Source organism: Hyperolius riggenbachi, chromosome 7, assembly GCF_040937935.1.
Source record: "Hyperolius riggenbachi isolate aHypRig1 chromosome 7, aHypRig1.pri, whole genome shotgun sequence".
Lineage (NCBI taxonomy): Eukaryota > Metazoa > Chordata > Amphibia > Anura > Hyperoliidae > Hyperolius > Hyperolius riggenbachi.
The window spans coordinates 36,611,258-36,626,485 of NC_090652.1; the positions used below are offsets into that span (position 1 = coordinate 36,611,258).

General features: G+C 42.8%; 1 protein-coding gene across 7 annotated transcripts in view; it reads right to left on the bottom strand.

Moving 5' to 3' along the window:
• LOC137524253 (nuclear factor 7, brain-like) overlaps positions 1–15,228 on the bottom strand; it is a 157,831-nt gene that overhangs the window by 80,671 nt on the left and 61,932 nt on the right. Inside the window, exon 16 of one of the 7 annotated variants that reach the window (XM_068243903.1) lies at positions 2,314–6,078. The exons of the other annotated variants lie outside the window; for them this stretch is intronic. Within the exon in view, the coding sequence (XP_068100004.1) occupies positions 5,498–6,078 (581 nt within the window). The 3' untranslated portion in view covers positions 2,314–5,497. Of the gene's footprint in view, positions 1–2,313; positions 6,079–15,228 lie in introns of those variants that run through there. 7 annotated transcript variants of the gene reach the window in all.

Here is a 15,228-nt window from a genome sequence, read left to right on the forward strand (position 1 = left end):
AACTCACGTATCCAGCCTCCTTATTCTTCCTCCAAGCTTCCGGAAGGAGGCTTGGAGGTCGCAATAAAGCAAAAAGTTACTGTGGCCATCTTGTGGCCAAATAGTAAACTACACCCTACACATTTTTCACATACAAATAAATGACTTTTACACAAAAAATTAACTCATTACCTCCCACACTCCCCTTTTTTTTTTTTTTTTTTTTTTTTTGTAATTAAAAAAAAATTCAAAAATTTACAATTAAAAAAAATACATAATTAGTTACCTTAGGGACTGAACTTTTTAAATATTTAAGTCAAGAGGGTATAACACTGTTACTTTATAAACTATGGGCTTGTAATTAGGGATGGACGCAAAACTGAAAAAAATGCACCTTTATTTCCAAATGAAATATTGGCGCCAAACATTGTGATAGGGACATAATTTAAACGGTTTTATAACCGGGACAAAAGGGCACATAAAATTCATGGGTTTTAATTACAGTAGCATGCATTATTTAAAAACTATAATGGCCGAAAACTGAAAAATAATTTTTTTTTTCCCCACATTTTTCCTATTTTCCCATTAAAACACATTTAGAAAAAAATAATTCTTGGCATAATGTCCCACCTAAAGAAAGCCTAATTGGTGGCGGAAAAAACAAGATATAGTTCATTTCATTGCGATAAGTAATGATAAAGTTATAGACGAATGAATGGAAGGAGCGCTGAAAGGTGAAAATTGCTCTGGTGGTCAGGGGGTAAAACCCCTCAGTGGTGAAGTGGTTAAATTAGCAAGAGTCAAGTAATATCAGTGAAGCATATGCGTGCTGTCATGTTTTTTTAGTGGACATTTGGTCAGTTTTATAAAGAGTGAAGCATATATATTTATGATTTTTGGAAAAAACCTGTTCAGTCTTTTTTTACACTGTGACGTGCCAAACCTCTCTTAAAGCCCGTTCAGACTATGTGCGTTCCTAGCCGTTGTTACAGAACGCATACAGAAAGATTTTACGCATAGAAACGGCTACTAATGTTTTCTAATGGCCTCGCTCACATGTATGCGTATGAGACGCATACGTTTCTCATCCGCATTGCTGCCCGCAGTTCTGTGCGTCACGCACAGAAACGGACGCAATAAAAGTCTATGGCCGTGTATCAAAAACACCTACTATTGCGTTTTAGCGTACGTTTCCCTCTGCGACTCCGATAATTCTTTTCTGTTTCCCAGGTCACGTGTGTGTGTGCAAAACGCAATAGAAAACGCATTCAAAACCAAGAAAACGCATGCGTTTTTCAACTTGCGTTTCTTTGAACTTATACACGTTCTACAAACGCTGACAGTCTGAACAGTGCCTTAGTGTGTATGTGAATTGATAACGAGAGGAGGCGATTGTGTATCTAAAAGGGTTTTTTTGGGGCAAAAAATTGTTTTTCCTGAAATTAGCAAGAGTGAAGTAATATCAGTGAAGCATATGCGTGCGTGTCATGTTTTTTTTAGTGGACATTTGGTCAGTTTTATAAAGAGTGAAGCATATATATATCATTTTTTGGGGGAAAAAACCTGTTCACTCTTTTTTACACTGTGAAGCGCCTAACCTCTCTTACTTAGTGTGTATGAGAGCTGGGATGATCACTGACCTGAATCACGAGTAATAACGAGTGATTCAAATGAGGCTTACATGCCCTATGTACTGGTAGGAGAAGGGGGGCTTGCAGGGGGTGGTGACATAAGAGGGGATTCCCTCTGTCAAGCTACCTACAGGGGAGGACAAGGGCGGCCGGATGATGAAGGGGATTCCCCCTGCGTGACATCTACGAGAAAGAGAAGGCAGGGGTTCCCTCTGCAGTGTTACCCCCCTACCTCTGCCGGACAGGATACGAAAGGGGAGAGCTGCATGACTACAGGACATGATACGGGATCTGGCACAACACGAATGGGGAGAGCTGCAAGACTACAGGATGACAGCACAAGATCTCATACGGCAGGAGGCATAGTTAGAGAAAAAATAATACTTTATCAAGGCGTGTGCCAGTACAGTGCAGGCGTGTGCCAGTACAGCAGAAGCCACAGCTGTCAGTTTCCTGTAACAGGGCGACTGATGATGACCTCATGACACTGGGCTGCAAATCTCATTCTGTGGGCGTGAATGGGTATGTCTAACGCCAACTGTAACACCGCCCACAGAATCAGACTCTGCACCTCCCATGGAGTGAGAGCTGCAAGATGGGATGGACGGAGAAAGCTGCAAGATGGAGCCTGCCATTCTCCTTTATTCATAGTTGTATTGCACAAATATATCTACTTTTATATTGCCCTTCACAAGTGTTTTGTGTCTAATCATTCATTTCAAAGGGATAAGGAGGCTCGATTTAGTGACTTTTTTTGGTTAAGTTCCCCTTTAAGCACGTACAGCCTGGTTTCAGAGCGCTTCCATTTTACTCTTCACGCAATGATGTCTGTAAAATGTATGGCTGATAAATGGAACCTATATGGCCCACAAGTCATGAAATCAGATCACAACTCTTTGGTGTTAAAAGTAACTACCACATTTTATTTAAATCAACATTGTTATCACAGTCAAACAGCACTGTAACACAGGAATCACCAGTCTAATCATGCCAAGACTTACTACAATAACTAATAGAATCACAAAAGGAGAAAAGTAACTGCTTACAAGTGAGCTTTGCCCATCCCTAAATAATGGCATGACTGTGTGCAGACAGATATGAGAGCCACCTGCCCTGAGACCTTCTCTGTAGCTTCTCTTATGGAATTTTTATAGACACACCTGTCTTGGCAAGGAACAGCGGGGCTCAACAGCCCAGACATGCATGACTTTAAAAGGAAATACAGAGGAGGATTCTGGGAAATATTAGTGACATCACTGCACACACCTACACGCATGGCAACGGGTGGAATTCATTTTTAAATCAACAAAGAATACACTGTCACAAAGTAGCTGGACTGCAGGAAAAAAATTACAGTTTTGTTTGCGGTGAAATGAATATCTATTCTCACCAGTTATACATATTTATAATGGCTGTGATATCACCAGAGGTAAATCATTCCCTACAGCCAGCTGAGTGCAGAGAGTAGAGCTGTGCATGTACAGGGAGGCCTGAGTGGCAAGGTCTTCATTTCACGTACTGGTTGCATTCAGAGTGTTGTCTATTGCAGACACTACATAACCTGTTATTTAGCCTTACCATTTAAGTAACTTAACCCAGTGACCAGTGGTGTAACTATAAATTCTGCCACCATTGTTCACACCCTTTCCCTTGCCAACCCCTTGTAACCTTCAAAGCCTGGGACACATCTCACAAGGGTCATAAGACAAGTGTGGACATTGTAATCTTCAAACCCATACCAAGTGTAGCCACAAAAACACCTGATCTGAAGGATTGACCCCTGTATCGGAGGCAGTGAAATAGTAGCTGGGGCCCCCCTTACAGCTCTGGGTCCCCTGCAGTCACAGGGGCTGCTCCTGTGTAGCTGCTAGTGACAGACGGTGGACATCCACATGAAACTTCACATGTCCCTTCTGGACGGCAACTCAGGTGTAAATGAACATCCAGGCATCTGGCGATCTGGGCACAGGACATCAGGTTTAGAAGATGGGAACCACTTCCCTGAAACTTCCTGTTACTTCTGACTAGTGACTACCCTCCACTTCAGCAATGCCAGTGCCAGCCCCATCCTAACCTTTCCTTCTCTACCCTCCACTGCCAAACTCTAACCTAAAGTTAACCGAGCACCCGGTTGCTCTTAGGTTATCAAAATACATCAAAACGAACCTCCCCCCCCCCAAAGAGAGGTTCATAAACGGTAGTTTGGGCATGGGGGGGGGGGGGCATTTACTTATCATAGGGGTGCTGGCATGCATTATGGCAGCCCAAGGACATGTGACATCACAGCCACAACTTTGAGCTGCAGCACGGGGAAAGGAAAGCTTGCAGAGCACATATGGACGGGGGAATTGGGACAAACCCCCCCCCCCTCCAATGGTAAGTAAATGCTCACTGCCAAAGCCCACACCATTTATGAACATTCCTTAGGGGGAGGTTCGTTTGATATATTTGTTAAATACTGGTGGTCGCATCCCTTTAAAGTTTACTATGGTTAGGAGCATTTTGCGCATTCATCAAGACTCATGACTGCATGTGCGAAGAACACTTCCGGCCACAGAAGCGCAGTCAAGGAGGTGCGCCACCAGCTCAGCGCATGATTCAGCTGAGTTGCGCACTTTACCAGGCAGCACAGCACATCAACGAAGGGGACTGGGAGGACAGCGAGGGACCTACAAGACTACAGGGACTGGAAGATGCTCCAGGTAAGTAAAAGCTGTCAGTTTACAGCTCGGGTACTGTATCCTTTAACACACAACAAGAACAAAATAGCACGAACAACTGAAAGTGGTGCCCAGTAAACCAGATACCTGTTATGTCAGCACTAAGCTCTGCCTCTTTCAGGAAGAGCTGCCTGAATTTTCCCCTGGAGATTTGGGGGGTAATAAAACCTTGTTCTGCCGCAGCAATGCAGCATTTCAGCTCTACCTATACTGCTTAAGCCAATTAGAAGGTAAAAAGAAGATTTGATTTTGGCTTCAGACTTTTTAAAGTGAACCTCCAGACTAAAAATCTACTCAGCAGCACTGAAAAGGCTTGGTGTTAAACAGTTTCACAGCATCAGAACTTTGTTTTTCTTACCCAAGCCTAATTTTTAGCTGCACAAAAACTAAGCTCCGCCCCATCAAACAAATCTGCCCGGGCATTTTTCCCGATGCTGTGCAAAGCATGATGGGGTTTCTGATGTTGTTCTCATTACCTAGCGTACGCAGCTGGGAGGAGTGATCAGGACACAGGAGAGATGGAACGGTGTCTCATACGCCCAATCATCTCCTTTCAACCAAAAAGATGGCTGCCCAGATGAAATCAAACATTTGCCTGTTCTTTTTAAGCGGGGTGAGCAAGAGATTATATTACCTATCTATTTTAATTAACATAACTAATGTAACTTTTAATGACAGTATGTTTGTTTAGGCTGAAGTTCCTCTTTAACCTCTACCCTTTGGATGGCTAACCTTAACCACTATACCCCACGCCTAAGATATCACGAAACTGTATAGGGGAGGGGAGCTATTAGACACTAGGGAACTGTATAAAGGAAAGAGGTGGTCACTAGACATTGAGTGTGGTCCCCAGCTTGGTCCCAGTTTTCAATGTCGGACCACTGTGTTTTTGAGGTTGACACCCCTAGCCTAAAGAAAGCTCTGTCTGATCACTTCTCAATAGTTCTAGAAGTATATGTAGTTTACAGAATTTTATATTTTATTGATTAGTTGTCCTTTAGAAAATTAGAGGGTAGAAGAAACATTTTTTTTTCAGCTCATTTGGTAGAACATTTGCAGATGTGATGTAGATGTGGGGTTGTTCCATGAAATCCAACCAACTGTTGGGTGCGCAAGAGATTTACACCCACCATGCCGACAGGTCAACCACTAAAACGCCACAGCTGTTTAAACTCTGGTTATTGCTTTCCGTATGGCATTCTTAAAATCCTTATTAAGAATGTCCATTTCAGTGTCGCAAGGCCTGGAGTCATGTGGCGGTGTCGCATTTCTGTATAGCATCTTCCAACGTTTTTGCATCTCGAACTCCAGCAGAGGGTGGGATATCACGGTGTACCGGCCCACGGTGGCAGAGTCCGCAAGAGCCTTGTTCAATTTCTGACGCTGCAAATCCTTTTTTTCAGTGATGGAGGGGAGCATAGATGACCACATGACCGCCGTGTTGCTATATCGGGTGCTGATCGCAGTCAGATCAGATTGAAAAACTTTAATCAGGGTTTCGTGTACGAATTTTGTACGTTTCACATTATATCCCAATTGGATGAGAAGGACGTCTGGAGGCTTCATATGGAGATCCATTTTCTTCAGCTCTGGCAGTAGGTCAAGCCACTGCATCCCTGGATCGCCAAACCAATGAACGGTAACGTTTTCCTGCTGTAGCCCCAGGTTAGGGCCATAAGGCATCTGATGAGCACGTTTTTTAGCTTCATCTATCAAACCATGTCCAATGAGCCAAACGTGTTTGGCTGCTGCAATGTAGAAATAAAATGAGTTTACGATGGGACACCTAAAACGCAGTGGACATAAATCTAAACAACTCCAAACTCCACCTTGCAATTAGAAGTCTTTAATGTTTTGAGGTACTTCTATAAAACAATCTAACCCTATATGTACGCATACACTGTAAAACATAGGGAACACCACAAAAGTCCAGGCTCATCGCACCCCTGAGGACGGCAGGTTGCCGAAACCGGTCGGGCTGAGAGCAGGCATAAACTAATGAGGACCATTTGATTGATGCTTTAGTACCACAAGGGTGGAAAGTGATCTTTGCCAGTGGGTCCCAAGTGGTTTAGGACCCATAGAAGCGAGTATTTTACTGCTGTTTTTATCTGAAAACATTTGATTTAAGTCTTTATACTATTTACTTCCCACTGAGGGAGTCCCTGGGTATCTTTTGTCTCCTACATACTCTGTGGATATTGGAGCCGGCTATCTTGTATACAAGAGACAAAAGAGGACGTCCTGAGGACACCGGGTGGATATTGGTAGCCACAGTAGCGCAACAGAGTGTTTTGGATGGTCAATTTTCAGGGTCGACTTATACATTGGGTTGACTTATATTCGGTACGTAGTTTTCTACCGCACTGAGCGTCACAAAGCCAGTAACTGTAGTGCTATGACCAATAGCAGGCAAGTTTGAGAAAAGGAAAAGATTTCTCATGGGAAAGGGGGTATCAGCTGCTGATTGGGATGAAGTTCAATTCTTGGTTACAGTTTCTCATTAACCACTTTGAATCCCTTGCTACGCTTATCTACTCCCCACAAAACTTCATCTGAAGCTCAGGGGGGTAGATAGGCGTACTTGTGGTAAACAGTGTGCTGTATGCCCAATAAGCTATCTGATTATGTATATAGGGTATCATTTTAACCGTGACAAGTGAGAGAATAGATTTTGTGTTGTTTGACAACTGAGGGATAAGTCATGTGATTTTTTTTTTACCAGAAAACTGAATGAAAAGCAATAAAACTGTTATTTTCATGTACTCTATACCCCTAAATAAATACTTGTAAAAAAAACAAAACAAAAGTGACAGCATTGAGAATACATAAATAGTTACCCTAGGGACTTAGCTTTTAAAATATGTATGCCATGAGAGTGTATTACTGTTAATCATGAAGATAAGGGCTTTTAATTACTGATAGAGTACAATGAGAAAACAAAAAACACAAACCAGAAATTAATATATTATCACCATACATTGTACTAGGAACATTATTTAAATGTTGAGATAACCAGGACAAATTAGCAAATACAATGTGTGGGTTTTACCTATGGTAACATTGTTTATTTGAAACCTATAGTGGAAGGAAATGGAGAAATAGTGTTTTTTCTTTTTTTTTCTCATTTTTCCCTTTAAAATGCACAGATAACAACATAATTACTAAAAGCAAATATCACCCTTACAAAAGCATAATTTGTGGCAAAAAAACAAGATATAGATCATTTACATCTGATGAGTAGCAATAAAGTTATTGGTGAATGAATGGGAGGAGCGCTGAAATGTGAAAATTGCTCTGGTTTTTAAGCAAAAAACCCTGTGGTGCTGAAGTGGTTAAATGAATCCCCGATTGTTCAGTTAAGTCTGTGCAAGCTAGTCGACACTCTTCTCCTGCACCTTGTGTATATCAAGCAGAAGTCACAAACAGCGGGATGCAAACGTTTGGACAACCTTGTTAACCGTCATGATTTTCCTGTATAACTGGTTGGTTGTTACGTTAAAAAATGTCAGTTAAATATATCATATAGGAGAGACACAGTGATGTATGAAGATAATTGGATTTACAGAAAGTGTACAATAAAGGTGTACACAAAATTAGGCAGGTGTATAAAAAAAAGAAATTAAATCAATATTTAGTAGATCCTCCTTTTGCAGAAATTACAGCCTCTAAACACTTCCTGTAGGTTCCAATGAGAGTCTGGATTTTGGTTGAAGGTATTTTGGACCATTCATCTTTACAAAACATCTCTAGTTCATTCATGTTTGATGGCTTCCGAGCATGGACAGCTCTCTTACTCACACCACAGATTTTCAATTATATTCAGGTCTGGGGACTTAAATGGCCATTCCAGAACGTTGTACTTGTTCCTTTGCATGAATGCCTTAGTGGATTTTGAGCAGTGTCTATGGTTGCTGTCTTGTTGAAAGATCCAGCCCCGGCGCAGCTTCAGTTTTGATACGGATTCCTGGACATTGGTCTCCAGAATCAGCTGATACTGAGTGGAATCCATGGGTCTCTAAACTTTGACAAGACAGTGACTCCATCTGCAGCAAGATGATGTAGGTCTTTGGTGCTGGTCTGTGCGTTGACTGACTGTTCTCACCATTGGTTCCTTCTGTCAGGTGCAGGTGCATAAATTTGGGCACTGTTGTCATTTTATTGATTCCAAAATCTTTATAACTAATTATTGGAACTCACATTGGCTTGGTAAGCTCAGTGACCCCTCACCTACATACACAGGAGAATCCAATTTTGAAAAGAGTATTTAAGGTGGTCAATTGTAAGTTTCCCTCTTAATTTTCTCTGACGAGCAGCAAAATGGGGGTCTCAAGACAACTCTCGAATGACCTGAAGACAAAGATTGTTCACCATCATGGTTTAAAGGAAAGATACAGAAAGCTGTCTCAGAGATTTCAGCTGTCTGTTTCCACAATTAGGAACATATTGATGAAATGGAAGACCACAGGCTCAGTTCAAGGTAAGGCTCGAAGTGGCAGACCAAGAAAAATCTCGGATAGACAGAAGCGACGAATGGTGAGAACAGTCAGAGTCAACCCACAGACCAGCACCAAAGACCTATAACATCATCTTGCTGCAGACGGAGTCAATGTGCATCGTTCAACTATTCGGCGCATTTTACACAAGGAGATGCTGTATGCAGAGGAAGCCTTTTCTCCGCCCACAGCACAAAGGTATGCTAAAGCACATTTGGATAAGCCAGTTTCATTTTGGAATAAGGTGCTGTGTGGACTGATGAAACTAAAATAGAGTCATTTGGTCATAACAAGAGGCGTTATGCATGGAGGAAAAACAACACACCATTCCAAGAAAACCACCTGCTACCTACAGTAAAATATGGTGGTGGTTCCATGCTGTGGGGCTGTGTGGCCAGTGCAGGAAATGGGAATCTTGCCAATGTTGAGGGACGCATGGATTCCACTCATTATCAGCAGATTCCAAAGACCAATGTCCAGGAATCAGTGAAAAAGCTAAAGCTGTGCCGGGGCTGGATCTTTCAACAAGACAATGACCCTAAACACTGCTGAAAACCCACTAAGGCATTCCTGCAGAGGAACAAGTACAATGTTCTGGAATGGCCATCTCAGTCGCCAGACCTGAATAGAATTGAAAATATGTGGTGTGCTTTAAAGAGAGCTGTCCATGCTCGGAAGCCATCAAACCTAAATAAATTAGAGATGTTTTGTAAAGAGGAATGGTCCAAAATACCTTCAACCAGAATCCAGACTCTCATTGGAACCTACAGGAAGCGTTAGAGGCTGTAATTTCTGCAAAAGGAGGATCTACTAAATATTGATTTCATTTCTTTTTTGTGGTGTCCAAATTTATGCACCTGCCTAATGTTTAACCATTTCAGCCACACGGACGTGAGCTTCACGTCCGCTGCGGCAGGTGCTAGAGCCGCAGAGACGCGCTAGTCACGTCCCTGCAGTTTGGGGTGTCTGCAAGCGATCCTGCGCTGCTGCTGCTAGCAGGGGGGGGGGGGGATTGGCAGCAGGGGACAAAAGCCCCTGTGCCAATCCAGGCATGTCCGCCGAGAAAAAACACTGTTTTTGTTCAAAGACAGTGTTTATTCTGTAAATGGAGCTCATTTCCGCCGTCATTTCCGCCGCCCGATCGTTACATTTATTTTCCATTCATAATCTCCCCGCCGCCGCTGTGATCGGAGGCTTCCAACGGAAGCCTACGTCGCTTCCCCTTGTTTCAATGTAACAACACATTGTATCCTATGTAGCGTAATTGTACGCTACATAGAATTTTGCTCAGCGGGGACAACTTGTGGCCAAATAGTAAAATACACCTACTGACTATAGGGGAAAAAAAATGTCTATGTCAAGAGGGCATCTTATTAAATAACGGGGTCACAATTAGTGATGGATGGAAAACTGAAAAAATGCACCTTTATTTCTAGATAAAATATTGTCACCATACATTATACTAGGGACATAATTTTAACGTTGCAATAACCGGGACAAATGGGCAAATAAAATGTGTGAATGTTAATTACGGTACATGTATTTTTAAACTATAATGGTCGAAAACTGAGAAATAATGATTTTTTTTCACTGTTTTTGTATTCCTGTCAAAATGCATTTGCAATAAAATAATTTTTAACATAATGTACCACCCAAAGAAAGCCTAAATGGTGGCGTAAAAAACAAGGTATAGATCATTTATTTGTGAGAAGTAGTGATAAAGTTATTGGGGAATGAAAGGGAGGAGCGCTGAAAGGGGAAAATTACTCTCGTCCATAAGATTAAAAATACCCGCAGGCTGAAATGGTTAAACAATTATTGCACACTTTCTGTAAATTCAATAAACTTCATTTCAATTCTTAAATATCACTGTGTGTGCCGCCTATATGATATACTTAACTTACATTTTTCATTGTAACATCCAACGATTTATTCAGGAAAATCATGACGATTAACAAGGTTGCCCAAACTTTTGCATCCCACTGTACATTGCATGCAAGGAGTGGTGAATGAGGTCTGGTCATATGTGATGATGGGGCTATTGCACTAAGGCCCCATTCACTCTGGGATGCTTTTCAGGCACAAGACCCCCCACCCACCCCCCAAATACAAGTAGCATGGAGACAGTTCTGGGGGTCCAAATCTCTCAACCCTCCATGTGGCTGGTAAAACACACACACACACACACACACACACCTTCCCCCAACACCATCTCCCCACACAGCAGAGTAGTGCAGTAGAGTAGTTTACTATTTCCCTGCTCCAGCGACGCGCTGTGTCTCTTCTGTTCTTCCTAGAAGTCACATATCCCAAGCTGCATACCTCCCTTTCCCGATCATGTGACATGTCTTAGGAGCCAGAGGTATGCAGCATAGCACGTGTGGATGTCAGGAAGAGACCCAAAGCAATGCTGGAGCAGGTAAGTACTACACTGCTCCACTTTGCAGAAGGGGAGGAGCTATAGTTATGCCACTTCGTTTGAGGCTGTTTAATATTAAAGAGACTCTAACAAAATGTTGAGCCTTATTTCTTCTATCCTATAAGTTCCTATAGCTGTTCTAATGTGGTCTGTCTTACTGCAGCCTTTCCTATTTGCACAGGGTCTGTATTATCTCTATTATATGATCTAATCTTCTCTCCTCTGTCGGGCTGAGGCAGTCAGGCTAGAATGTGCTGTGCTGCTTGTGATTGGATAGAAGCTATACACACCCTTCTCCAGGCCCCCTGCACACTCTATGACTCGCACACTGAGCTACTCTCAGCCTATCACTTGCTATGTCTTTTGTTTGTAAACACTGCATAAAACTGGCAATTACAAGCCAGGATTGCAGCAGGGAGTGGCAGAAACAGCACAGAGGGGCCCAGGAGAACATAATGAATAAAATGGTATGCTTTTTATTGTAAGAATTTTACAGTACAGATTCTCTTTAAATCCTGAAGGAAATAAAAAATTGGCCCACGACCTAGACTTAGATTTTTGCCCTCTTACATAATTGAGTGCCACCCCTGCTGTAGACGATGAAAATAATCACTATCAGGAAGACAAGGACTGCTTACCTGATCTGCCAGAAACTGTATAGCCTATAACTAGTAAGTCTATCTAGGTTGGAGTACACGACATGACTTGTTTTAAAGAGAATCTGAAGTGAAAATAAACTTTTGAGATAAAGATCTGTAGGTGTAGTAGAGCTAAGAAATAGAGCATTAGTAGCAAAGAGGGGTCTCATTTTGTTTCCAGTACAGGAAGAGTTAAGACACTTAACTATTATCTATGCAAAAGAGCTTCTCTGAGCTCTTCACAAGGCTGTGGAGTCGGTACAAAAATCCACCGACTCCGACTCCTCAGTTTAGGATTCCACCGACTCCTCGACTCCGACTCCTCTAATTTGCATATTACAATCTTGTTGATTGAAAGTATGTAACATCAAATTCATCTCTTAACTGCCAACACTTAGAAATTTTAAAAGACAACTGAAGTGAGAAGGATATATATGTAGACACACATATGCCATATTTATTCCCTTTAGTCATAGACTAAAACTAGTACTTGGTAAGAGTACTAGTAAAAGGTACAAACCGGAACAAAGAACATCTATCAGGCCCTAGGCAATGTAAGTGTGGGTACATGTAAGAGTGATGTGCAGGTACTCTGCAGGGGGATGAGGAGATTCTTCCTCTATTACACATTCTTCATGCACAATCTGAACCAGGGTTATGGGTGACAGACAACACCTCTGTGTTCAATGTGCACAGCATTCTCAGTGGATTCCCTGCAGCTCTGTAGGGCGAGCATATGTAGAGTATAGTACTACTGTGTAAAAGAGTAAACCTGAGACAGATGAAATTAAAGTTTTATACATACCTGGGGCTTCCTCCAGCCGCCTTCAGGATAATCAGTCCTTCGCTGTCCTCCTCCGCCACCTGGATCTTCTGCTATGAGTCCAGGTACTTGAGCCAGTCTTGCTTAGTTTGCATGCACACACTCCGCCGCCGGGAGCATACTACACCTGCGCAGCACTATTGCAAAGGTGCAGAATGCTCCTGGCTGTAGGAACGGCACGTGGCTTGACAGCATTGACTGGCTGAATTACCGGGACTCATAGCAGAAGATCCAGGTGGCGTAGGAGGACAGCGAGGGACTGATTGGCCTGAGGGGGGCTGGAGGAAGCTCCAGGTATGCATAACACTTTTATTTTAATCTGTCTCAGGTACCCTTTAATTTGTAGTCACCAAACCAAATTTTAACATATCAAATTATTTGATTTTATGAGCAAAGAGTGTGCATTCATTTGCATAAATCAGCATCAATGCAGAATTATTTCCATCTCATTGCCCATCTCTATTAGTGACACGGCTACACATCAGGCTTTATACTTACAGCATGCACCTCCTTCAACACCTTCAAGAAGGCCCTCAAAACTCACCTTTTCACTCTGGCCTACCACCCCTCACAATTGCTCTAAACCCGCAGCTGAACTCTGGTCCCCTACCTCCCGTGTCCCTACCTCTCCCTCTAGAGTGTAAGCCTTTGGGCAGAGTCCTCCTCCTTTTGTGTCCTACCTGATCATGCACCTCCATTACTGTGCACCCATGCTATGCATCTGAGTGAACCTAACTTGCCTAATCTCCATGCTCCATCCAGTGACTGACTAAGCATTACCTTGTACTCATACTGTGCTGCATGATCTGGTCTTTCTTGTATTCCTGTATTGTCATATTGCTGAATGTCACCCCTAAATATTGTCTGTAACCTAAATTAATATCCAGCGCTGCGTAATATGTTGGCGCTTTATAAATACAATAAATAATAATAAATGTTATTTAGTATATATAAGATATTCCTGTGTAGACATATATACAGTACTGTACAGTCACAATCAGATGTGTATATCTGACTTTAAAAATATGGGGACTGCTTTATTGAAGCCGCACAAGTAATTCATTTTGATTAGTTTATTTCATGTTTGTGGACTAAGCACAGCTATTACTGTATATATAAATTATTTATGATGACTATTATCTGAGAAATAAAACATTTTATCATATTTTCTATTTTAATTACAGTTTAAATTCATTAGGAGTCGGTGCATTTTTTCCCCGACTCCAGGCACCCAAAATTGCTCAGACTCCACAGCCCTGGTCTTCGACCCAAGTTTGGTTGGCTACAGTGCTGTTTTCTGAAGCACTTATAAATCAAAGAAACAGTGAAGGACAACTTCAGATAAGGTTTTACTGCAGGAAAGTTCAAAGGGTCATTAGTTCTGCTCTGTTTCATAGATTAACCACCTACCCTCCCCCAGGACTAGTAAATACGTCACTGCAAAATGCCATAGCCATGTGAAGGGACGTTGCTACTACGTCCCTCCCTGCTGCGCATTCCCACTCGCCCACCCACGCTCGTTACTGTTAGCCGCTAGATCATGGTCTAAGTCCCCGTGTGAATAACTGCAGCCATCTATGAGACGGCGCCGCCATTTACAAAGACCGTCCGCGCAGTGCCTCCTGTTTGTGTAGTAATACTACACATATGGAAGTCAGCTGCAAGGACATCTTGTGGCCAAATAGTAAAATTACATCTACATTTTTTTTCAATTAAGGACCTATTTTTACATTTTAAAATTAACCCCTGACCTCCCTCACTCCCCAATAGTTAAAGGGATACTGTAGAGGGGTCGGGGGAAAAGGAGTTAACTTGCATGGGGCTTCTAATGGTCCCCCGCAGACATCCTGCGCCCGCGCAGCCACTCACCGATGCTCCGGCCCCGCCTCCGGTTCACTTCTGGAATTTCAGACTTTTAAGTCTGAAAACCACTGCGACTGCGTTGCCGTGTTCTCGCTCCTGCTGAGGTCACCAGGAGCGCACGGCGGAGGCACAGACCATACTGGGCCTGCGCAGTACGCTCCTGATGACCTCAGCAGGAGCGAGGGCATGGCAATGCAGGCGCAGTGGTTTTCCGACTTTAAAGTCTGAAATTCCAGAAGTGAACCGGAGGCGGGGCCGGAGCATCGGTGAGTGGCTGCGCGGGCGCAGGATGTCTGCGGGGGACCATTAGAAGCCCTGGGTAAGTTCAACTCATTTTCCCCCGACCCCCCTACAGTATTCCTTTAACTTTTTTTTTTTCTTTAAATTTACAAATAAAAACAAAACAAAACATAAAATAGTTACCTTAGGGACTGAACTTTTTTAATAAGTATGTAAAGAGGTATTCTATATAATAATCCCTAAGTGTCCCTGCGTCACCCTGTCCCTGTGTCCGTGCGTTTGCAATACTGCACATGGGCAGCACGGACAGCCGTTGGGATAGGAGGACGGACGTGTTCGTGGGTGGGCGCGCGCGCATGCGCACTGACATGCAGCAGTGTGACAGAGACCTAGAGCCCGTTTTTTAAACAGGCTTAGGT